This window comes from Capsella rubella, unplaced genomic scaffold (genome assembly GCF_000375325.1).
Source record: "Capsella rubella cultivar Monte Gargano unplaced genomic scaffold, Caprub1_0 scaffold_8, whole genome shotgun sequence".
Classification (NCBI taxonomy): domain Eukaryota; kingdom Viridiplantae; phylum Streptophyta; class Magnoliopsida; order Brassicales; family Brassicaceae; genus Capsella; species Capsella rubella.
Genome location: NW_006238916.1, coordinates 6,809,716 through 6,833,460, shown reverse-complemented (window position 1 = coordinate 6,833,460; position 23,745 = coordinate 6,809,716). Strand labels below are relative to the sequence as shown.

General features: G+C 38.2%; 9 protein-coding genes across 21 annotated transcripts; 6 read left to right on the top strand and 3 right to left on the bottom strand.

Annotated features, from left to right (window-relative positions):
• Nucleotides 1–93: 93 nt before the first annotated feature.
• Nucleotides 94–994, bottom strand: LOC17876129 (23.5 kDa heat shock protein, mitochondrial). The gene is made up of 2 exons (XM_006281042.2): nucleotides 778–994; nucleotides 94–653 (listed from the first exon to the last, which is right to left on the bottom strand). Exons 1-2 carry the CDS (start codon nucleotides 974–976, stop codon nucleotides 223–225), a joined length of 630 nt encoding a protein of 209 aa, XP_006281104.1. The 5' UTR covers nucleotides 977–994; the 3' UTR covers nucleotides 94–222.
• A 303-nt stretch (nucleotides 995–1,297) lies between these two features.
• Nucleotides 1,298–5,376, top strand: LOC17876921 (conserved oligomeric Golgi complex subunit 7). Its single transcript, XM_006279945.2, has 10 exons — nucleotides 1,298–1,657; nucleotides 1,925–2,014; nucleotides 2,102–2,221; nucleotides 2,304–2,405; nucleotides 2,497–2,777; nucleotides 2,921–3,066; nucleotides 3,493–3,691; nucleotides 3,801–4,473; nucleotides 4,564–4,899; nucleotides 4,972–5,376. The coding sequence occupies exons 1-10, from the start codon at nucleotides 1,373–1,375 to the stop codon at nucleotides 5,248–5,250; spliced, it is 2,511 nt and encodes an 836-aa protein (XP_006280007.1). The 5' UTR covers nucleotides 1,298–1,372; the 3' UTR covers nucleotides 5,251–5,376.
• A 706-nt stretch (nucleotides 5,377–6,082) lies between these two features.
• LOC17876432 (luc7-like protein 3) lies at nucleotides 6,083–9,183 on the top strand. 11 transcript variants are annotated; one of them, XR_002834023.1, is made up of 10 exons: nucleotides 6,083–6,263; nucleotides 6,408–6,536; nucleotides 6,630–6,669; nucleotides 6,898–6,973; nucleotides 7,052–7,252; nucleotides 7,453–7,662; nucleotides 7,762–8,188; nucleotides 8,292–8,360; nucleotides 8,490–8,545; nucleotides 8,862–9,183. XR_002834023.1 is itself a non-coding variant. In XM_006281752.2 (7 exons), exons 1-7 carry the CDS (start codon nucleotides 6,221–6,223, stop codon nucleotides 8,065–8,067), a joined length of 1,005 nt encoding a protein of 334 aa, XP_006281814.1. In that variant the 5' UTR covers nucleotides 6,083–6,220; the 3' UTR covers nucleotides 8,068–8,286. The 11 variants fall into 11 exon arrangements, 1 of the variants encoding a protein (XP_006281814.1); XR_002834015.1 differs by having other exon boundaries at nucleotides 8,686–9,183; XR_002834024.1 differs by having other exon boundaries at nucleotides 8,292–8,364.
• A 613-nt stretch (nucleotides 9,184–9,796) lies between these two features.
• Nucleotides 9,797–11,339, top strand: LOC111828544 (cell number regulator 6). The gene is made up of 6 exons (XM_023784635.1): nucleotides 9,797–9,826; nucleotides 9,903–9,973; nucleotides 10,053–10,160; nucleotides 10,389–10,503; nucleotides 10,642–10,910; nucleotides 11,005–11,339. Exons 2-6 carry the CDS (start codon nucleotides 9,971–9,973, stop codon nucleotides 11,215–11,217), a joined length of 708 nt encoding a protein of 235 aa, XP_023640403.1. The 5' UTR covers nucleotides 9,797–9,826; nucleotides 9,903–9,970; the 3' UTR covers nucleotides 11,218–11,339.
• LOC17877174 lies at nucleotides 11,131–12,170 on the top strand. 2 transcript variants are annotated; one of them, XM_023784639.1, is made up of 2 exons: nucleotides 11,131–11,216; nucleotides 11,618–12,170. In XM_023784639.1, the coding sequence occupies exon 2, from the start codon at nucleotides 11,692–11,694 to the stop codon at nucleotides 12,022–12,024; it is 333 nt and encodes a 110-aa protein (XP_023640407.1). In that variant the 5' UTR covers nucleotides 11,131–11,216; nucleotides 11,618–11,691; the 3' UTR covers nucleotides 12,025–12,170. The 2 variants fall into 2 exon arrangements, with proteins under 2 accessions (XP_023640407.1, XP_023640412.1); XM_023784644.1 differs by having other exon boundaries at nucleotides 11,199–11,216; nucleotides 11,666–12,170.
• LOC17876751 (F-box protein At5g51380) lies at nucleotides 12,112–14,195 on the bottom strand. The gene is made up of 2 exons (XM_006281466.2): nucleotides 12,899–14,195; nucleotides 12,112–12,521 (listed from the first exon to the last, which is right to left on the bottom strand). Exons 1-2 carry the CDS (start codon nucleotides 14,068–14,070, stop codon nucleotides 12,254–12,256), a joined length of 1,440 nt encoding a protein of 479 aa, XP_006281528.1. The 5' UTR covers nucleotides 14,071–14,195; the 3' UTR covers nucleotides 12,112–12,253.
• A 1,047-nt stretch (nucleotides 14,196–15,242) lies between these two features.
• LOC17875726 (F-box protein At5g51370) lies at nucleotides 15,243–17,038 on the bottom strand. The gene is made up of 2 exons (XM_006280386.2): nucleotides 15,857–17,038; nucleotides 15,243–15,723 (listed from the first exon to the last, which is right to left on the bottom strand). The coding sequence occupies exons 1-2, from the start codon at nucleotides 16,942–16,944 to the stop codon at nucleotides 15,447–15,449; spliced, it is 1,365 nt and encodes a 454-aa protein (XP_006280448.1). The 5' UTR covers nucleotides 16,945–17,038; the 3' UTR covers nucleotides 15,243–15,446.
• An 833-nt stretch (nucleotides 17,039–17,871) lies between these two features.
• On the top strand, nucleotides 17,872–21,190 carry LOC17875767 (leucine-rich repeat receptor-like protein kinase TDR). Its single transcript, XM_006279910.2, has 2 exons — nucleotides 17,872–20,651; nucleotides 20,761–21,190. Exons 1-2 carry the CDS (start codon nucleotides 18,179–18,181, stop codon nucleotides 21,066–21,068), a joined length of 2,781 nt encoding a protein of 926 aa, XP_006279972.1. The 5' UTR covers nucleotides 17,872–18,178; the 3' UTR covers nucleotides 21,069–21,190.
• A 414-nt stretch (nucleotides 21,191–21,604) lies between these two features.
• On the top strand, nucleotides 21,605–23,543 carry LOC17877107. 2 transcript variants are annotated; one of them, XM_006279463.2, is made up of 3 exons: nucleotides 21,605–21,773; nucleotides 22,205–22,872; nucleotides 23,199–23,543. In XM_006279463.2, the coding sequence occupies exons 1-2, from the start codon at nucleotides 21,680–21,682 to the stop codon at nucleotides 22,852–22,854; spliced, it is 744 nt and encodes a 247-aa protein (XP_006279525.1). In that variant the 5' UTR covers nucleotides 21,605–21,679; the 3' UTR covers nucleotides 22,855–22,872; nucleotides 23,199–23,543. The 2 variants fall into 2 exon arrangements, with proteins under 2 accessions (XP_006279525.1, XP_023636471.1); XM_023780703.1 differs by having other exon boundaries at nucleotides 22,205–22,881.
• Nucleotides 23,544–23,745: the final 202 nt, after the last annotated feature.

Genomic DNA, 23,745 nt, shown 5'->3' with positions numbered 1-23,745 from the left:
AAGGGTTTAAATTAATAATTACAGTTTAATTTTAAGAATGAAAATAACTTTTAACCGATTCTTTTGTTTGACAAGTTTACGAAGATTCCACAATTAGTGAAGTGTTTAACTCGATTTAGCAGCTTAATTAAATGCCATATCCCTTTGATTCAACAAGGAAGAGAGAACGAACAAATTACAAACTCATTCATCAAAAACACACACACAGAAAAAAAAAAAACTCTAGTCGACGTTAATGTGACGAACATTGTTACGATCATCCTCTTTAATCTTAGGAATCATAACTTTCAAGACACCATTCTTCATCTCCGCTTTAATCTCATCAGTCTTGTATACTTTCTCCGGCAACCCAATCCTACTCGTAAACCTCCGTCGTCCATCATCACTTCCTCCTTCCCCCTCCTCTGTTTTACCTTCTCCTTTGATCACCAATGTGTTCTGTTCCAAAGCCAGTTTCACATCTTCTCTGCTTAGTCCTGGCATATCGATCCTTAGATGCAACGCGTCTTCTTTCTCTTTCACGTCCCAGCCACGTCTGACTCCTGAAGCTCCCATTCCACGCGTGGCTGACATCAATGGGAGTTCGCTTACCTGGTCCATGAAATTGAGCATCTGGCTCAAGCTTCTCGTCGGACTAAACGGATCGAACATGTCTGTGTGATAAAAAAAATGTGCCAAAATGTTCAGATTCTACAGATCTCCGCGAGAGACCTTCAATTTATCCGCAAACATGTATCAGATCGGGAAAATATAATTTGGACGGAGAAGAAGATTTACCTGATAAGAAATCGCCGCCGCGGCGAGAAACTTGTCGGTTTGAGCGGTGGTTCCCTTCGTCGCCGTCTTCATAGTTTCTGACGGCGTTAGTATTGAAGAGGCGAGAAGAAGAAGCAGCCGCTGAACGAACGGCTCTCAAAGAGCGTGGGACGACGCTTGAAGAGAGAAATCTCCTGAGAGCTAGAGACGATGACGCCATTTTTGCAGATTAGAAGAAGCTTAGTAGAGTAATCTAGCTAGTAATTAGATATTTATAAGCTCGATGTATGTTTTTTTAGAGACTGGAGAGTGTAGAGTTTGCTCAAGGATGGTTCTAGAAGTGCGTGGTCTCCAAGTAAATTATATATTTTTTATTCCATTTTCTCTGACGGCCCATCACGTTTGAGCCCAGATTTGTGAATTTATATTCGGTTTATTAAAGTTCGGTTTTGTGTGGGTTGAAGATTTGTTGTACCGACTGAGAACCGAAATCGAAAGTCGGTTTAGATCGATTTGGTTCAGTTTCAAGTTCAGTGGATCTTGTCTTCAACATTGATCATCGAAGTTGAAGAGAGTCTGAGCCTGAAGGTAATTCGGGTGATCATCTCCGATCAAGATGATGCTGGATCTAGGTCCATTCTCTGATGAGAAGTTCGATGCGAAGCGTTGGGTTAACTCGTCGTGCCAAGCGCGTCACCCGCAGGACTCGCTCGAGAAACATCTTGTGGATCTGGAAATGAAGCTTCAGATTGCCTCCGAGGAGATCGGAGCTTCTCTTGAAGAGCAGAGCGGAGGCGCTCTCCTCCGTGTTCCTCGCGCCACACGCGACGTGTTGCGTTTGCGGGATGATGCGGTGTCTCTGCGTGGTTCTGTTGCTGGGATCCTCCAGAAGCTCAAGAAGGTACACATTTTTGCTGATTGTTTATATTCGTCTTGAAGATTGAATCTGGGCTTTTGTTAGGCTCAAATTAGATCACAAAATTATATGCATTAAGCATGGGCAGTGTCATTGAATTAGATCATTAGTCCCTGCACATAATCTAATTAAGTCAGAATTATGTGCATTTGAGTTGGGCATTCTAATAGATTTTAGGTGTTCTGTGCTTTTGTATTTCTATCTCAGCAGAGTTTTGTAATCAGTGTTTCTTATCGAAATTGGGATTTGCAGGCAGAGGGTTCTTCAGCAGAGTGCATAGCTGCCCTTGCTAGAGTGGACAATGTCAAACAGAGAATGGAGGCTGCCTACAAAACACTACAGGTCAGTATGCATAGTAACCTTTTGAATCATCGTGAGGACACTTAGGGATAACTGCCATTGATACTCTTCTTTCTTGTATATGGACAGGATGCTGCTGGGTTAACTCAGTTAAGCTCGACGGTTGAGGATGTTTTTGCTAGTGGTGATCTTCCTCGTGCTGCAGAAACTCTTTCCAGCATGAGAAATTGCCTGTCTGCCGTTGGGGAGGTAGTTTAATTTTTGCTTCAGTACTGAGTGGATTTTTAAGTCTTTTGTCTTCTGCCACTTGAACTCGAATTTTGATCAACAGGTTGCAGAATTTGCTAATGTTAGAAAGCAACTAGAGGTCTTGGAAGATAGACTGGAGGCAATGGTTCAGCCACGTCTTACTGATGCATTAACATATCACAAGGTTTGAATCCATTTATCTGGAAAACCTAACCAATTTATGTTGTGGTCTGTTGCTACTGTTGTGCTAAAAATCCTTTCACCACGTTTGGCAGGTTGATGTCGCCCAAGATTTGCGAGGAATTCTACTCCGGATTGGGAGATTCAAGTCTCTAGAGTTGCAATATTCAAAAGTCCGTCTAAAGCCAATTAAACAACTCTGGGAGGATTATGACACAAAACAAAGGGTAAACAAGCCTGCCAATGAGAGAAGTGAAAGTCAAATGTTGTCGAGCGGCGATGAGTTTCAATTGACATCATCTCAGACATCATTTGCCAGTTGGCTGCCAAGCTTTTACGACGAGTTGCTACTCTATCTTGAGCAGGAGTGGAAATGGTAAATGGTCACTTCTTTTACAGTAACTGTATATATTTACCAGGCCCTTTTAGTGACAGTATGTCAGACCTTTATACCCAAACATGTGATTGCAGCTTAAGTGTTAATCACTGTAGTACGTTTTTGCTTTCCTGATTGTTCAGGTGTATGGTTGCCTTTCCTGATGACTACATGACTCTCGTCCCAAAGCTGTTGGTTGAGACCATGGGTGTACTGGGGGCTAGTTTTGTTTCTCGTGTTAACCTTGCAACAGGAGATGCTGTTCCTGAAACAAAAGCACTCGCCAAAGGTTAGATATGATGTTAGTACAGTTTGATTATTAGGTTTCCTTCTTAGTCTAGTCCTTTTACCCTGCTGGATTGGGATTTCGTTAATTATTAGGTGGTTCTACTTTACCATCGTTTATCTTTATAGATAGAGCGACGAGTATCAGTTTCTTCTACCTTTACACCTTAGGTTTTTAGCTGTTCTTGTTAAGTTTGTAATTTTTTGTGCATAGTGACAAATCTCATGAATCTGTCAATATTCAAGAGAGAGTTGCAGGAAATCTGAACTTTCATATTAAATTTAGAAACTTATTCGTAACATTAATTTATTTATTTAGTGACTGAATTTTTTTTTTTTCAGACATTTGACTAGTATTTTCATTCGTCTTATATTTTTATTTTGTGTAATTAGGAGAATACTAACAATTCTGATGTTTTTCCTTAACCAGGTGTGATGGATCTATTATCTGGAGACTTGCCCAAGGGTATTAATATTCAGACCAAACATCTTGAGGCTCTGATTGAACTGCACAACGTAACTGGTTCCTTTGCAAGAAATATTCAGCACCTGTTTGCCGAATCTGAACTTAGGGTTTTAATAGATACGCTGAAGGCAGTGTACTCACCCTTTGAATCATTTAAGCAAAAGTAAGCTGTGTACTTCTCTATCCCTTATGTCTGTGATTTCATTTAAAAACTTTTTTGGGTATATGGTTCTTCAAGGCTGTTTGTGACATAAGAGTTGATCATCCTTTAGGTATGGGAAGATGGAACGTGCAATTTTATCCTCTGAGATTGCAGTGGTGGATCTTAGAGGGGCTGTTACTCGCGGTGTTGGGGCTCAAGGAATCGAACTCAGTGAAACAGTACGTAGGATGGAAGAGTCTATTCCCCAAGTTGTTGTTCTTCTTGAAGCTGCGGTTGAAAGGTGTATCGGCTTCACTGGCGGCTCAGAGGCAGACGAGCTGATACTTGCATTAGATGACATAATGTTGCAATATATCTCAATGCTTCAAGAAACACTCAAATCTTTAAGAGTTGTGTGTGGAGTGGATGGTACAGGTGATGGAGTTGGCTCAAAGAAGGAGGCAAGTGCAGAGAAAAGGGAGAGCTCTCGCAAGATGGATTTGACTTCAAATGAGGAATGGTCCATTGTCCAGGGAGCACTACAAATTCTTACTGTAGCTGATTGTCTCACAGGCAGGTCTTCTGTCTTTGAAGCCTCTTTGAGAGCCACTCTAGCTAGACTAAACTCCAGCTTGTCTATTGCGTTATTTGGCACAAATTTGGATCAAAACCTATCACATTTGAAAAGTGAACAAACTGCTGGAGATTTGTCTATGGCTGGACGAGCTTCCCTGGATGTGGCAGCTATTCGGTTAGTTGATGTTCCGGAGAAGGCTCACAAACTGTTAAACCTGTTGGAGCAGGTACTGAAAAACTGTAGTCTTGATTTACATCTGAATTAACTATACATTATTTCATGTGTATCGTTTCCTTTTTCCCTTGATATGTTGCAGTCTAAAGATCCACGGTTCCATGCCCTGCCTTTGGCGTCTCAGAGGGTTGCTGCATTTGCCGACACAGTCAACGAACTTGTCTATGATGTCCTCATATCAAAAGTCAGGCAACGCCTCGGGGAAGTATCTCGCCTACCAATCTGGTCTTCGGTCGAGGAACAAACTGCATTTCCTCTACCAAACTTCAGCTCATACCCTCAGTCTTATGTTACAAGTGTAGGAGAATATCTTCTTACTTTGCCTCAGCAGCTTGAGCCTCTAGCTGAAGGAATATCAACCAATGGCGATTCAAACAACGAGGATGCCCAATTCTTTGCAACTGAGTGGATGTTTAAGGTAAGTCTAACTGAGCTTGAATCAACTTCGAATCTTGATAATTAGGATCGTAACCACTGAATTGAAAAACAGGTAGCAGAAGGCGCAACCGCTCTGTACATGGACCAGTTGAGAGGAATCCAATACATTTCAGACCGAGGAGCACAGCAACTCTCTGTAGATATAGAGTACTTGAGCAATGTGCTTTCGGCGTTATCCATGCCGATTCCACCGGTTCTTGCCACTTTTCAGACCTGTTTGGCTACACCAAGAGATCAGCTCAAAGATGTGATGAAATCAGAAGCTGGTAGTGAACTCGATTTCCCTACAGCTAACCTTGTCTGTAAGATGCGTCGTATCAGTTTCGATTAGTAGACTTTGCTAAACAAATCGGTTCTGTCTTTTTTTTTTTTTTTTTTTGAATGTAATGTTAAGGTTCTGTCTTATTGTATTACACTTGTGAAAATTTTGATGCAATAGAAGAAAAAAGTTTCATAATCTGTGTTGTGTAATGAAGCTAAATCTTAAGGATCATGGAATTGAGAGTATTTTTTCTAAAATCCACCATTATTGGATAATAATTTCAATTGTCTTCTAAAATTTCATGTCATTGGATATAAAATCTTCCAAACTGATTCAAAATAGTTTATAATCTACCATGTGCAATTTAAATTTATGCAAATCATATAAATCCGTGATTTATTATTGAACGCGTTTAATTATTAAATTCGTCAATTTTATCTTCCATTTAAATATTTTTAAATACCATTACTTTGTCGTTTTCGACATTGTTTCCATGCATAAATAATTATACATCGAAAATTTGAACAAAATAATGTTTTTTGACTTCAATCTCTAATTTCCAATCTTCTTTTATGGAAGTCCTTAAATGATTGTTTTCAAATTAATTTTGATAAGTTTTTTTTATTTTTAATCTAATTACAATTTTCTGTTAAATTATAATATATCCTTTTCCTAATTATATGTCAAACATTCTTTAAAGAATTTGAATTTCTTACTATGTTGTTTCTTTTTCATTCATTTTTTACTCAATATACTTTCTGCTTTTAATTATTTTGGTAAGTTTATATTTTATTGGAAGCAAAATATACATATACATATGAATTAAATGAATATTGAAAGTAAAAATATACTATACAGTATATGAACTAATTATATAATGAAAATACAGAGTGTCCGATAGACGCCCTTTTGTTCGTGGCGGACGAAACCCTAATCATCACTCCTCCACTTTTGTTCGTCATCCTTTTCTTCAATTTGATTCTGCAATTGCTTTATTCTCTCTTCAATTTGGTTCAGTTCGATTTGTTTATAACCCGCCATGGATGCTCAGCGAGCTCTGTTGGACGAACTTATGGGCGCAGGTGAATAATCGAAGAGCAAAAATCCAGTTTCAGTTTTCATCCTCGAAATTGAGCTCTCCGAAGCTTTAATCTATGGTTTTTATGTGATTAATTTGGTGAATTGTTGTCTAATTAGCTAATAAATGTAAACGAATTTGCTTGCAGCTCGTAATCTGACAGACGAAGAGAGAAGAGGGTTCAAGGAGGTTAAGTGGGACGATAGAGAAGTCTGTGCATTCTATATGGTTCGGTTTTGTCCTCATGACCTCTTCGTTAACACTCGAAGCGATCTTGGTAAGTCTGTATTTTTAACTCCACCGTTGCTTTGTATGATGCTTTATATTCATTTTATCTTAGCTTCATTGTTGTTGTCTCTGGTTCTTTCAGGAGCATGCTCGAGAATTCATGATCCAAAGTTGAAAGAGAGGTGAGACCCCATTGAGATCTTCTGTATGTTTATCTGATATATTACAAATCTGAATAAGCAATTGCTCAAATAGACCATTTACTGTGGTACTCTACTCCTAGAAGCATTTTTGGCTATCTTGCATGTTTATGTTCATCAATGTTATACGTAGAGGTTAAATTTAGGCTTACCTGAGAGAGTGCCATTTATGCATTTTTATCAATGAGTTTTGGTTATTTTCTGTTTCAGCTTCGAAAACTCTCCAAGGCATGATTCCTATGTGCCTAAGTTTGAGGCTGAGCTTGCACAGTTTTGCGAGAAGTTGGTATGTGATGCTTTTCACTTCTATTATTTATTCCATAAGAATGAGTCTTCTGAAAACTAAGATTGGAATTGGTTACAGGTGAATGATCTTGATAGGAAGGTCAGGCGTGGACGAGAACGCCTTGCACAAGATGTTGAGCCGCCTCCACCACCTTCTCTATCTGCAGAAAAAGCTGAACAATTGTCTGTTTTGGAGGAAAAAGTTAAGAACCTTTTGGAACAAGTGGAAGCACTTGGTGAAGAAGGCAAAGTGGATGAAGCTGAAGCGCTAATGAGGAAGGTACCATTTATTTACCATGCTGTTAAGTTCTAAAGAAGCTCTAAAAAATGAGTTTCGAAGTTTTGACAAGTCATACTAGATCTTGGAATATGGTGGTCTTCGTGATTCCTCCCTATTTTAGTTATACCCTAAGTGATGACACATTTGTATGATTACAAATTTAGTGTACTGAGTGCTTTATCTTTCTATAACTTTTGTAGGTGGAAGCGCTTAATGCTGAGAAGACTGCCTTGTTACAACGTCCAACTGACAAGGTACTCGCAATGGCACAGGAGAAGAAGATGGCACTGTGTGAGGTTTGTGGATCATTCCTTGTGGCAAATGATGCTGTAGAAAGAACGCAGTCTCATGTCACTGGAAAACAACATGTTGGCTATGGCTTGGTCCGGGAGTTTCTTGCTGAACAAAAAGTACAAGTCTCTTAATTAATACTTGAGTCTTTTATCATTTAAGCTGTCTTTTTGGAAGATGGGGATAGTGATACTTGTTTTTCTTTCTTTTTTTTCCAGGCTGCTAAAGATAAAGGAAAGGACGAAGAAAAGCTAGTCAGAGGAAAAGAAGCAGATGATAAGAGGAAACCAAGGGAGAAGGAAAGCGAGAGTAAGAGGAGTGGGTCTAGTGATAGAGAAAGATACCGTGATCGGGATCGGGATAGAGATGGTGATAGACACAGAGACCGTGGCAGGGATCATAGAAAGCCTTATGACAGGAGATCGAGGAGTGGCAGAGAGGGTCGTGATCGAAGCAGGTCACGATCTCCTCACGGAAGGTCTGGTCACAGAAGAGTGTCAAAAAGCCCCATTCGCCAGTACTAGTTTGAGACCCTAATGGAAAGTCTAGCCACAGAAGGGTGTAGAAAATCGCATTTGCCACCACTAGTTTGAGATAATGTGTTGTCGCTATGTCTTGGGGCCAGGAATTTTGCAAATTAATGAGGTAGACATTGTGACATCCCCCTTAGTTTCATGAGCATGTGTCTTGTTTTGGAACTTCCTTGTTAAATTTTATGGATAAAAATTATCTTTCTACCGATTCACAGCTATTCTAAGAGTTTGAGACCTTACCCCTTCGTCGGTTGGTTATTTGTTAAGAGGTCAAAAGCATTGAGGTAGGTATAACCATATAACCTTTACATTTTCATTGCATTTCCCAATGTTTGGGATGCTATAGCCTCTTTGATTTTGTTGGTTGGTACTTGGTACCTGTTTCTAGTTTGATATACTTTTCTGGTTGAAAGACTACAGAATCGGGAATATTGGGATTTGGGCTTGAATGACAAAGATACTCTTTGAGGTAACAAATATATGACAGACATCCTTTACTAGAAGTTAGGTTCAGTCTTGAGTTTGAGTTTTGTTTATTCTTGTCGAGTTCTCTGTCTACAAGTAAAGTTTATTCACGGGAGGAATAATAATCTTTGGCTTTGGGGTTAGGTATAACTGTTACATTTCTTGGAACCTTTGCTTGCAAAAAAAAAAGCCTTCAATAAAGTAATCTCTGGGAGGGAATCCAGGAAGCACATTGGATGGGTTGGCATGATGTTTGATATGTATCGGGTAAACTCCCACCTTTGTTGATGAAGTTTTGATAAATCTTTTCTAAATTCCAGTGGTGGATGATTACAATAACATAGTAGGTAAGGAATTCTCTGGTGGAAGCAACAACAGTTTTGGTGGTTTTGTGTTGAGGTCCCAAGAACAGGTCTGTGTTGATGTTTTGGCCTATCTCAAAAGCTGGTGGGGCTTTTTGTAAACATTACAAATGTGTTCTCTCTTTCTTTGATTCAATTTAAAAACCTCAGCTTGTGAAACCCTTGTTTGGGGGTTACCTGGTTTTGCAGCTACATAAGCTTGTCATATTTGGCATGCAAACTCGTAAGTGATGAAACGACTTTGTCTTACCTTATTACAATCACTGGTTGTTAAGTCCAACGCCAAATTTTGAGAAAGAAAAATGACAGGAACTTGGTATTATTGTTGGTGTTGAAGAGCATCAAAAACTATGAAATATTGGATAGATTTCGTTGGAATCAGAATGAAGCAAAAATCACGTTTCATACCTGTCCGTCTTGCTTCAGCTTCCTTCATTCATATTCCAAAAATTTTCACCAAATCTGTTTTTCCTTTAGATATAATTTGAGTAAGGAAGTCGGCAAGAATGAACATTGGGATTTTAGATGTGTAACTTTTTCAGTAAGAAAATTCATTTATCTGTTTTGGTTTTATGTCAATTATATTCGGGTTCCATTTATAAGTGTCGGATCGATTTTGGAGAAAAAAATATTGGTTCAATTTTAATAAAATTCGGTAAAATTTTATAAAAGTTTATATAGTTTTATCAAATATACCTTTAGAAATTTGGATATCGAGTTTATTCTTATAATTTCAATATTTGGTATAAAATTATATATTTAATTATAGTTTTATTTTGGATTTTCGGATATATTACTTAGTTTTGGATTTGGATAATTCGGATAAGACAATTATCCCGAGCGTAGGCTTTAATGAGTCCGGGTAAGTCAACGGAAGAGAAGAAGACCAAATTAGACTTTAACTCCGGTTTGGTAACAGTTTGGTAACATCCCTTCTTTAAGTTTCCTTCTTAATTAAATCTCATTAGAGTAAAAATAAAAAGCCCTTAACACACACAGGAAGAAGAAGACGGAACCTGTGAGATCATCATCATCATCACTCGTCTGTTTCTCCAAATCTCCTTCATATGGTTCGTCCAAGATCCTTTTTTTTTTGTCTCTTTCTTTTTATCAATTCGATTTTTGGCTTGATCTTAATTTTGGATTCAGATGTCGGACGGAGGAGCACCGTCGAGGTATGTGAAGTTGACAAAGGAGCAAGCTCCCGTCGATGAGATTAATCCCGGCGAACTCAATCAGCCCATTGAGGTTTCTCATGTAATTGCCCTCTTCTACTGTTTCTGATTTTCACATTTACGCCATCCCAATTTTTGATATTAATCGATAATGTTAGTTGTTTGCGATAGAGATCCGTGTTTTGTCTTCTTCAATTGATCAATTTTTTATTTTGTGTTTTGTCAATTTGACTTGATTAGTGATTTTTCCAATTCGATCTATTTGGATCTGTGCTCTGATTCGATTCCGTGTGTGCAAACTTGTCCGTAGCTAGCTGTTCACAAATGTAACGAGTGTGGCCAACCTTTGCCTGAGAATTTTGAAGCTCCTGCTGATGAGCCATGGACTACCGGAATCTTCGGTTGTACTGAGGACATGCCTAGTTGTAAGTTTTCACTTTCACAGATCTGTGTTATCATTTTGATTCATCTTTATCTAGAAGCTTAGTTTCACATCTTCAGTGTCATGCTTAGTAGATAGTTTTATAGTCCACTTCCATGTCTTAGATGAAGTCTCTTTACAGTTTGGCAGGGACTTTTTTGCCCAAGTGTTCTATTTGGGCGTGTCTATGAGACTCTGAGTGACGAGGAAACCTCTTGTACCAAAGCATGTATTTGTCATTCCATTGTCGTAGAAGGCGGTCTTACTGCTGCATCCATAGTTGCTTGTGTTCCTGGTATAGATCCGCATACGTCGTTTCTTATATGTGAAGGATTGTTGTTTGTATGGTGGATGTGTGGTATCTACACCGGAAATGTCCGCCAAAATCTACAGAGGAAATACCATCTCAAGGTAAAATCGAAAGCTTCCATAACGAAATATCGATATAAACTGCGAAAAAGGAGTTTTGACGTTGTGTGTGTTTTTGTATGGTTGATTGAAACAGAACTCTCCATGTGATCCATGTATGGTGCATTGTTGCCTGCACTTTTGCGCGGTTTGCCAAGAGCACCGCGAGATGAAGAACCGTCTTTCGGACAACTTTGTGATGCCCATGACTGTTATTAACCCGCCACCGGTTCAAGAGATGAGTGCCTCTGACCACAGCTCTGTCCCCGTCTCACACCATAGCTCTGATCTTGAGATGAGGCCATTGTAGTAAGTCCTCAACCAGATTCAAAGGTTTTTGTTTTGTGTCAGACCTCATCCCTGAACCAATTTTTATATCTAAAATACTAAAACCGATTTGGTTTGTTTCAAAAGAGAGATACATTCTATTTATTTTTTCCAATGTATAATTATGATTTATCTTTATCTTTATCTCAATTTTTTTAATCAGTATTTATTTATCTGTTTTTGAATATTTCTACTAGATATGCAATATTTGATTATTTCTATAGGTAGCTTGCTAAATTTATCTTTCTTTTGGATAAATATGAAAACAATTAAAGAATCTTAAAAAGATAGTTACACGTTTTAACATTATATTTGTTTTATAATAAAAGAACCAAAATACCAAAAACTTTTTTCTTATAAGTAACGATAACTACGAAAATTAGGTACGCAAGTCTCTGCCCTACGTTTTTATTCGTTTAGATATTACAAAGGACCACATAAGAAGAAGAAGAAGAAGATGATCGGAAAAGAGTACGACTTACCTGTGTCAACAACGGCGGCGGAGACACGAGTTTCTGCGTCGCTGCCACGTTTTCAGGCGAGTGTTGAAGGGTTACGTAGACGGAAGAGCTTGGCTGGAGCCGGACAGAGAGATATCTTTTATGGAGAAGATGACGTGGCGGATTTGATGTTTAGAGAAGAGGAAGTGGAACAGGACACCGTCATGAGAGCTTACAGAAGCAACGAAGCCATGAAATCTATCCAAGACACCAGACGAAGTCGAACAAGGTTCTCTTGTTTTCAATGTTTTGACTTTCTCAAACTTTTCTTCTCTAGAGATCGCCGCTAATACAATTATTTATTTATTTTTTCTCTTGTATAAAACATTGTTTCTTGTATATTCTTTAGTGAAAAGCAAAACAAAAAAAAAAGCATGGACACAAGAGTTTTTATTATACATAACAACAGAACATTGCAATACATATGATTTTACAACAGAGAGTAATGATTGATTGATGCCTCAAGAGTATTTCCAAGGGTACATGAGATGCGAGAACCTACGTTACATTGACATAAGATCATCTCTTTTTGAAGAATTTGCTGCCTCTCTTTCCAATACCGGAACCTTCGAGACTAGATGAGAGATGAGACCTTGTGTCTGGTCTCCATGTTAGTTCTTTGAGAAGTGAGAACAAAGACGAGAGTGCCGCTGATATTTCGCTGTCTTTTATGTTCTTGCATGACACTACTCTCATGCTCTCAAGCTCTTCCCAGTGTAGAATTACTGACTCTAAGCCGCTTGTTGTTAGGACTGAGCATCCTTCCAGAGACAGAAACCTCACCTTCCTACAAGGGACAAAATAGTGATCAAATAGCCTATCTACTGCATCTCAGAGTAAAAACTAGCAGAAGAGTTCGATGGGAAATCTTTTCAGGGTTTGCTGGAAGTTATAAGATTTAAGTAATAAAGCACACAACTCAAAGTAAAAACAGTTAATGCTCATAAAATAGATACGTCAGTAACATAAACACCACATTTAAGTTTCTGCTTTTCATTCTTCTGATAGTTAATTGATGAGATCCTGATGTGAAAAAGAACCTACCAACAGGAACACCAGAGAACTATGGCTTCTGCTCTTTAAAGTAACCATTTTTAATAACAATCCATGAACTCAATAGTTGAAGGGAAACGTGTCTAGGGAATTGATCTAAAGCCAAGTTACCTGAAAGCTTTAGCCAAGCTGAAAGAATCATCAAGCAATCCCCAACAATCCTGAATATTAACCTTAGTTACTCCATCACACACCTTAAACAAGGCTCTCATCCCCTCCTTATCATTCAAACAACACTTTTTGAGTTGCAAACTCTCCAGAGCTGGACAAGATCCCAGCAACTTTTCTGGTCCAGGACTAGAATCTATCTTTCTACACGACGTAATTCTCAATGTCTTCAAATTCTCAAAATACGAAAGCGCAGCTATCCAACCATCATCCATTCTATGGTCAGAAATAGTCAATTCCTCAAGCACTTCACAACACTGCCCAATTGCTTTAATCCCATCAAAACTACCCTCACAACCACTAAGCTCCAGCTTCACCAATCTCTTACACCCTTGTGCTAAAATCGTCAAACCTATATCAGAAACCGACGAACTATACAATCCATCTACAATTCCAACCAATTTCAAAACTCTCAGATTCTCACAAGCAGCAATACCACGCAAGAGATTATCACTACACTTGTGCAACTCTAGCTCCTGCAAATCGGAACAGTCCTCAGCTAAACTCAGCAATCCCAATTCAGTAGCATTAATCACAACAAGTTTAAGCAAATCACAGCTCCCTCTTCCTAATACCCTAACCCCTCTATCAACCATTTCACAATGCAACAAATTCTCCTCAACAAAATCCCAATTCGACGCCGAATCGGTAGATATATGAAACGAAATCGACTTGTGACAAAGCAAAATCCCCGAGTTCCTCGAGGGATTCAAACACGCGTTAACCAAATCAACATTCGTAAGCTTGGGAAACCTAGAGACAAGCCTCCCAGACAAGAGAAAATCCCAATCGAAAACCTTCATAGTCCGTAAACGCCGTCCCTGAAGATTCAACCACCGTTTACACACGAGAGAGACATCGCTGCTCTGAGATTCAGGTAGCTTCTCGAGGATCCTGAGGATGATGGAATCTGACAACGAAAGTGTTCGATCGACATCGGAGAATTCAGAAGCGGCGGATTTGAACCTGGATCTCGGTGACTGGGCTTGAATGACGGCGGAGACTACTTGCTTGAACGACGTCGTAGGATGGTTTAGCCATGGACCGGTCCAGCTCGCACGTCTCCTTCTCAGAGGCGATTTAGGACTCGTCGGCATCTTCTCCCTAAACGACATCGTTTTCAGTTTCCTCTTCCTTCCTTCTTCTCTGCTTTGATCTATCTCTCTGGTTTGATTTAGCGGCGGATTACGAACTGTTCTAACGGATACAATGAAAGAGATGTTTTGGGAGAGAGAGAGAGAGAGAAAGAGAGAGAGTTTTGAATTTTATTTAATTTCTTTGGGAAAATAAAAAATTAAAAATGGGGGTCATGGGAATCACGGTGGGATTTGAGTTGACTTTGACTAAAAGAATAGAGAAAGATGGTGTTGTGCACATCTCCACTTAAATTAAATTGTGTAATTTGGTCTACTTTACTTTTTACTAACTAGCCTTAAAACATTGAATTATGTTGTTGGTTATTAGGTTATGATTAGCTTAATATGCGGGTTTAGGATAAGATAAATATATGAAGTGATTTCTTTTTCTTTCAAATATTTTGAAAGAATGTTATGATAGTTACATTTTCATCTCTTGATTTCAAGTATTATTAAGTAGTTAGCAACATAAATCTAATGTTTACATGAACTAGCACAGACATCATATTATAAATAAATTGGTTTTTTAAAGTTAGTCAGTATTCATTAATAATTTGTATTTTTTAATTCCTAAATCTATATTATTTTTTTGTTAAAATTTATTTTTAATAGATTTCATGTATCAAAATGTTATAGTGTTGTATTCAATTCATGATGATATTTGTTTTTGTTGTAATTTATTCTAAGAAAATATTGATTATAATGATTAAATTTTATTTTCGGTGTGTATATTTTAAAATATCATCGAATTAGAAAAATCTTTATATTAATTAATAATACAAATCTAATTAAATTAATAGAATTTCAAAATTTGACGTGAAAATACTTTTCAAAATTGGCGTATTTGAACTAATCGAGTAAAGTTGTCAAAATAAAAAAAACATTGCACACTTATTATTTATTAATAAAAATAATTAAACTTTATGTTGAAAATATCACGTCTTTATAATTCGTTGCATTAGTGGAGAGAGTTTTTACAATATAATTTGTGTGCTATTTCTTTATTATTGTGGTGGATTTGCGATTACTGCAACACAATAAGTTGTATTTGAGCTAAGTTGGTAGCTTTCTTCAGATATTCAAACTCAAAGTACCTAATAACTCAAACAATGTTTTCTGAATCTCTTCTACTATCAATGCTGAAATTGAAATTTAGTATTGTGAACGGCAAGAGTTTTATTACTATACATAACAACAGTAACATTGCCATACATAAGAGTTTGGGACGTATTATTTTTTACAACAGAGTAATGCTTGAGGGAAGAAGAGGATAACTAAAGAGTTTGTCTATAGACTCTATATCAAGAGTTCTCAAGGCACATGGGATGTGAGCACTTACACAATATAACATATGTTCAATGTAGAACACTCTTCTTGAAGAATTTGCTGCCTCTCTTTCCAATACCCGCACTTTCGAGACTCGATGAGAGATGGGACCTTGTGTCTGGTCTCCACGTTAGTTCTTTGAGAAGCGAGAACAAAGACGAGAGCGCGGGTGAAATTTCGCTGTCTTTTATGCTCTTACATGACACTACTCTCATGCTCTCAAGCTCTTCCCAGTGCAGAATTACTGACTCTAAGCCGCCTGATGTTAAGACTGAGCATCCTTCCAAAGACAGGAACCTCGCCCTCCTGCAAGAGAAAGCAGATGATCAAAATGCCGCAAAAGAAGCAAAACTTCTCTCCTAATAGCCTTTCTAACAACAACCCATGAACTAGACAACTGAAGAGAAAACATAAGGAAGTGATCTAAAGCCAAGTTTACCTGAAAGCTTTGGCCAAGCTGAAAGAATCATCACTCAATCCCCAGCAATCCTGAATATTAACCTCTGTTGCTCCATCACACACTTTAAACAACGCTTTCATCCCATCCTTGTCATTCAAACAACACCTCTTGAGTTGCAAACTCTCCATAGCTGGACAAGACAGCAACAACTTTTCTGGTCCAGGACTAGGGTCTATCTTTCTACACGACGAAATTCTAAGTGTCTTCAAATTCTCAAAGTAGGAAAGCGCAGCTATCCAACCATCATCCATTCTATGGTCAACAATGGTCAACTCATCAAGCAGTTCACAACATTGCCCAATTGCTTTAATCCCATCAAAGCTACCCTCGCAACCACTAAGCTCTAACTTCACCAACCTCTTACACCCTTGCGCTAAGAATGTTAACCCTATATCAGACACTGATGAACTATACAATCCGTCTACGCTTCCAACCAATCTCAAAGCTCTAAGATTCTTACACGCAGCAATGCCATGCAAGAGACTATCATTACACCTGTGCAACTCTAATTCTTGTAAATCAGAACAGTCCTCAGCTAAACTCAGTAATCCTGATTCAGTAGCGTTAATCACTACAAGTTTAAGCAAATCACAACCCCCTCTGCCTAATACGCTAAGCCCTCTATCAATTACGTCACTGTGCAATAGATTCTCTTCAAGAAAATCCCAATTCGACGAGTCTGAAGATAAATGCAAACAAATCGACTTGTGACAGAGCAAAATACCCGAATTGACCGGCGGATTCATGATACAGGCGTTTGTCAAATCGACATGCGTGAGCTTGGGGAACCTCGAGACAATCCTCCCAGACAAGACGAAATCGAAATCAAGAACCTTTAGAGTCCGTAGACGACGTCCCTGAAGACTCAGCCAGCGTTTGCAGACGAGTGAGACGTCGTTGCTCTGTTGTGATTCAGGTAGCTTCTGGAGGATCTTGAGGAGAAGAGAATCGGATAAAGAGAGAGTTGGATCGGTGTTGGAAGAAGAAGGTTCGATTGGATTGAAAGGCTTGCCATTTTTAAAGGGTTTGATTTGATGATTTTGGACAAGCTCACCAAATTCAGACATTTCTTGTTTTGCTTCAGCTATATCTTCTTTAACTGAAATTGCGCGTCTTTTATTATTGTCTTCTTAACCCAGAAATAGTGACACTTTGGACAAGGACTAGAAGCGATTTGACTCTTTTCTTCTGGTTCGGGTAGTTCCGGTTTTGGGTTATTTGGTTATACAAGAAAATGGTTCTGATTTAACCCGAAAATAGAATTAGGTCTGGTTTGGTTCAGGTATTAATTTGACATGTACAGTATATTTCTGTTCGGTTTTATGCTATTTAGGTTTGGGTTTATTTTGGTTGCTAAGCGGTTAAAGTTTGCTAAATTTTGGTTCAATTTTAGATATAAATTTGGTAAGTTGGTCAAGATATTGAAAATCTATTTTGGTCAAACACTGATGGAGATCGAGATCTATGGCAACATATGAATTATGAATAAATAAGTTTGATAAATTATATTAAAATATGTAAATGTTTTTACACCATGTAAATTAATTTTAAAACAATAATAAACTTAAATTGTAAATTTTTGTAATCATCGCATCCTACTATAATATAATAATAAAAATCATATATATATATAATAATATTACATAATTTTAGAAATTAAAAATTGACAATTTTCACTCCCTTTCATAAAATTTTGTTTTCGGATTTTTTTTTATTTTCCACTTATTCCAATAATTTTTTTGTTCTTAGATTATGTATGTTTTTCAATGTTTAATACCTAAATACATATGACAAAAGAAGATCGAAATCTTTTACCACCCATTTATTTAATTGTTTACGTTTTACTTGAAAACACATGCTAAATTCAGAAAAATAACTAAAAGAAAAGTTCATTGAGAATAGAAATTGTGATTGACGAACACACACAATAGACAAAAACATGCCTTACCAAAAAAAAAAGACAAAAACATGAATGATGATTAGTAGTAATTTGTTACATTAGTAGTACAAAATTAATCAACTTATTAAGTAAGATTAGTGATTAATAATGAGAAAGAGAGAATCCAAGAAAAAAACAAAAAAAAAACATAGTTAATCGTATATATTTGAGAGCAATCAATGCGACCAGCTTTTTCTCACTCAAAACTCAAAAGCAAAAGCACACTCCCCCATCAAAGTTTCTCGCTTTTCGTCTCTTTCCACTGTTATAGATTTGCATTATACTATCTCATCTGCTGTTTCTTCATCAGCTTTTATGCTTCCTCTCATTGATCTCTCTCACACCCTCTTCTTCCAACTCTAATGGAGTCTTCTTCCAAGCTACATAAACTCTGTGGTTACTTTTATCTTTTCCTCTTCTTCTTGACTTCAGTTGCAGCTGACCCTCAAACAGATTCTCTTCTCAGCTTAAAATCTCAACTCACCGACAAATTCGACAGCTTAAAAGACTGGTTCGTCATCACTCCCGGAGTTTCCGACAAATCTGTCGCATGTTGTTCTTGGTCTGGTGTCCGATGCAACCAAGACTCTACCTCTGTTGTCTCTCTCGACCTCTCTTCCAAGAATCTCGCTGGGAATTTGCCAGGGAATCAGTTCCTCGTCTTCTCTGACCTCCTTGAGCTTAACATCAGTGACAACTCGTTTTCCGGCGAGTTTCCGGCTGAGATCTTCTTCAACTTGACTAATCTAAGAAGCCTTGACATTAGCCGAAACAACTTCTCCGGGCGTTTCCCCGACAACGGTAATGGCTCAAGTCTCAAGAATCTGATATATCTCGACGCCTTGAGCAATAGCTTCTCCGGTCCATTACCGATCCATCTCTCTCAGTTAGAGAATCTCAAGGTACTCAATCTTGCTGGGAGTTACTTCACTGGCTCAATTCCGAGTCAGTACGGTTCTTTCAAGAATCTTGAGTTTCTTCATCTTGGTGGGAATTTACTAAGCGGGCATATACCACAAGAGCTTGGGAATCTCACAACTCTAACTCACATGGAGATTGGATATAACTCATATCAAGGAGTGATCCCTTGGCAAATCGGTTACCTGAGTGAGCTCAAGTATCTCGACATTGCTGGAGCTAATCTCTCTGGCTTCTTACCAAAGCGTTTCAGCAATCTCACAAAGCTTGAATCTTTGTTCCTCTTCAGGAACCATCTTTCTAAGGAAATCCCATGGGGGCTTGGAAAAATCACTTCTCTTGTTAACTTAGACCTCTCAGACAACCATCTCTCTGGAACCATACCAGAGAGTTTTGCAGGTTTCAAGAATCTCAGGCTATTGAATCTTATGTACAATGAAATGAGTGGGACTCTCCCTGAAGTCATTGCTCAGCTACCTTCTTTGGATACTCTCTTCATATGGAATAATTACTTTACTGGCTCACTTCCAAAAAGCTTGGGGATGAACTCAAAGCTTAGGTGGGTCGACGTTTCAACCAACAGTTTCCAAGGTGAAATCCCACAAGGTATTTGCTCAAGAGGTGTTCTTTACAAGCTCATGCTTTTCTCCAATAATTTCACTGGAACTCTATCTCCATCTCTCTCCAATTGTTCAACGCTTGTTCGTATAAGGCTTGAAGATAATTCATTCTCAGGTGTGATCCCTTTTAGCTTTAGCCAGCTTCCTGATATCTCATACATAGACCTCTCTAGAAACAAACTCACTGGAGGGATTCCTTTAGATATATCCAAAGCTACAAAACTTGACTACTTCAATATCTCCAATAACCCTGAGCTTGGAGGCAAACTTCCACCGCAGATTTGGTCTGCGCCTCGTCTTCACAACTTCTCTGCATCATCCTGCAGTATCTCTGGTGGTCTCCCTGAGTTTGAATCCTGCAAAATGATCACTGTTATTGAATTGAGCAATAACAATATATCAGGGATGTTGACACCAACTGTTTCCACTTGTGGCTCTCTTCAGAAGATTGATTTAGCTGGTAACAGCATGACAGGTGGGATTCCTGAGAGATTTGCAAAGCTTCCACATTTGATAATCTTGGATTTGTCATACAATAACTTGAGTGGCTCCATCCCATCTGACAAAGTGTTTCAATCAATGGGGAAACATGCATATGAGGGCAATGCAAACCTCTGTGGGCCTCCTCTGAAATCATGTTCAGCTTACAGCTCAAGGAAGCTTGTGTCAGTTCTGATAGCTTGTCTAGTCTCTATTCTGCTAGTTGCAGTTGCGACTTTGGCATTGTACTATGTTCGTCACAGAAATCAAGGTCAATGGAAGATGGTGTCTTTCGCGGGACTCCCTCATTTCACAGCAGATGATGTTTTAAGGAGCTTTGGTTCCCCTGAACCTATTGAAGCAGTTCCAGCTTCAGTGAGCAAAGCAGTTCTGCCAACAGGAATAACAGTCATAGTGAGAAAAATCGAATTGCAAGACAAGAAGAAGAGTGTTGTTTTGAACGTTTTAACGCAGATGGGGAATGCAAGACACGTAAATCTGGTTAGACTGCTTGGGTTTTGTTATAACAATGATCTTGTGTATGTGTTGTATGATAATAACCTGCATACCGGGACTCTGGCTGAGAAAATGAGGACAAAGAAGAAAGACTGGGCAACTAAGAAGAAGATCATCACTGGAGTTGCAAAGGGACTTTACTTCCTTCACCATGAATGCTACCCTGCAATTCCTCATGGAGATGTGAAGTCAACTAATATATTATTTGGTGAAGATAAGATGGAGCCCTGCTTGGGTGAATTTGGGTTCAAGTACATGCAACATTTGAAGAAAGGCTTTGTCTCTTCAACTGCAAACACAGGTACTTTACCATGAAACACAAATTCTCTTTAGCACTAGTGTATATAAATAGATATAGATCATGTATACATCCTCCTTTGTTCTTCCTAACATTAGACTCAATGAAGCAGATCAGATGAACGATGCAATAAAAACGGAGCAGCAAAAGGACATTTACAACTTTGGACAACTTATCTTGGAAATCTTGACAAATGGTAAGCTGATGAATGCTGGCGGATTGATGCAGAACAAGCCAAAGGATGTTCTTCTACGAGAAATATACACAGAAAACGAAGTGAGTTCTAGTGCTTTTGAAGAAGAAGAAATTAAAAGAGTTGTTGAGGTCGCACTTCTCTGCATAAGAAGTAACCAATCTGACCGTCCTTGTATGGAAGATGCACTCAGGCTCTTGTCTGAAGCAGAGAATAGGTTTAAATAGGTAATAAGGTCAATGTTAATATGCACATAATAAAGGGAATCCTTATATATGTATTGTAATGTACCAAAACGTTCTCTTTCTTTCTTCTATAGACAGGTGTGACTTCTTAGTTACTTTCTGGATCTTTGTGGTTATGATGTTGTACTTGTATTATACGTTCAAAAAACGTATGGTCTCTGTAGTTTTAATAGATTGTGTAAGTGTGCCATCTAAATGAAATGAAGATTGCAAATTCTTACCTTTTATGTTCAGAGTTAACTGGTTTACGCAAGCCACCAGATAGGAACACACAGCTTGCTTCGGTTGTGTTCCATATCTTACAATTTTTAACGGACCCTTAGCCAAACCTATTAGATTAGAAACACTAACTAACTTCCAAGGTCCTACACCTACAACACACACTTCAGGGGTAGTTCAACAGCTCCAGATTTTCGTCCAATCAAATCATATTATTCCAATCCAAGAAAACGTTACTTTACCTATAATAATATCGCTGACGTCAGATCCCACCGTTAGAGCTGACACTTGTACCACCGTTTCCTGCATTTTCCACAAGCGAGGAGGAGAGAAGCTTTGTGTGTGTAGAGAGAGAGAGTGAGAAAGAAGAAAGAATGGGTTTGCTTACGAACAAGATGGAGAGGGAAGAGTTAAAGCCAGGGGATCATATCTACACTTACAGAGCAGTCTTCGCTTATTCTCACCATGGTGACTTTAGATTCATTCTTCCCAAGTTTCTTCCTTTCTTTCTAGATAACTCCATTATAGTATACAAGATCCGATTTTGTTAATGCAGGTCTTGTCTTTTGGTTTCTAGTGGCTTACTTTTTTCGATTTAATCTTGTATGTTTTTGGAACTGTATAAATTCTTAAAGTTAAAGACTTTATCTGGACAGATCTTAAAGACAAGGAGGGTCTTTACTTTTATCTTATTGAAATCAAATCTTTGCATGACCTAATTTCACACTGGCCCAGTATTTTGTTGTTATTCATCTTCTGTTGTGTCTGTCTATGCATTGTTTATGTCTTACTCACATTTTCAACATATTTGATCCCAATTTCCTGTGTTGATGAATGGGTATTGCATCAAAATTGTTAATGGGATTAAATTTGATTGTTGGATACCAATATTTTTGCAGGAATCTTTGTCGGTGGGTCCAAAGTTGTTCATTTCAGACCTGAACACAACCCCATGGAGTCATCATCAACATTATCAATTTCATCTTTCTCTGGTGATGATATTTGCTCGGTATTTCCTGATTGCGGTTTCAGACAACCAGACAGTGGAGTAGTCCTTTCTTGCTTAGACTGTTTCCTCAAGAACGGCTCACTCTACTGCTTCGAATATGGAGTCAGTCCACCGGTTTTTCTCACCAAAGTCCGCGGAGGCACTTGCACAACCGCGCAGTCTGATCCAACTGATTCAGTCATCCACAGGGCAATGTACCTTCTACAAAACGGGTTTGGCAACTATGACATTTTCAAGAACAACTGCGAGGATTTCGCGCTCTACTGCAAGACGGGTTTGCTTATAATGGATAAGCTAGGTGTAGGGAGAAGCGGTCAAGCTTCTTCAATTGTTGGTGCTCCTTTGGCTGCAATCCTCTCTTCTCCTTTCAAACTGCTGATTCCAAATCCCATTGGTGTAGCTACAGTTACTGCTGGAATGTATTGTATGAGCCGGTATGCTACTGACATTGGTGTTAGAAGCGACGTCATTAAGGTTTCCGTTGAGGATTTGGCTCTCAACCTTGACGTGAAGACCATTGAACAAGTTGAAGAAGAATAAAGAAGATTCTGATACCGAGTATGTTAGGTGACAACTTCACACATCTCTTCTTAATTACTAGATAGAAAAACTCTGTTGAAATCACCATCGCACCTCTGTAATACGCGCTTGTGTTTCAGATCCAACACGACAACGTATTAGAGCAGAATTTTTGATAATAAATGTGATTAATGTTTAATCAAAACATAAAAAAAGGCTAAGGATCGGGACTTAATGTAGCATTTTAAGATATAGAGAGAGTTATGAGGATTTTTAGTGTGTTGTTTCTTTCTCTATTGACTATTTAGCTAAACTCTAGAGACTTCAAATTTTGATGGGCTTGGCTTTGCTCTTGTTTGTTGTAGGATGTTGAATATTCTGGAATCTAAAGGCATGTGTTAAAATTCGTCTCTCAAGGGTGCAATCCAAAAGCTGTGAGTAAAAAAATTGTGGTTTGTTCTTGGTTATAAAACTTGTCAATTTGTGTGTACATGATCTCATTTGATTGGGGTTCTGAAAAGTGTCAGTGTCAGTGTCGTCAATGTGTGTGTTCTCCATTAGCTTTACCATTAAGAAGTAAAAAAGAGATCTTCATGCTGTGATTTCTGAGTTTCTTAGAGCTCTGGAAGTGATATAAGAATATTGCTCTTTTGTATTTGTTTCTATGAATATTTTTGTTACCTTATATTTTAAAACGGCGTCGTTTGGAATAGGTTTCCCAAAATGTCAATCTCAGTTTTTTTTCTTCTCAAGCGACGAGGATAGATTTTCTAATAAATCTCTCGAATCACAAAATTTTCATTTAAAGATGATTCGATTAATAAACGGAAAATATTTGTGCAAGTGAGTTAGGTAGTGATAAACACATGCCAAGCAGCACACTGAGACACGCTTTGTGAAGATAGAATAGCT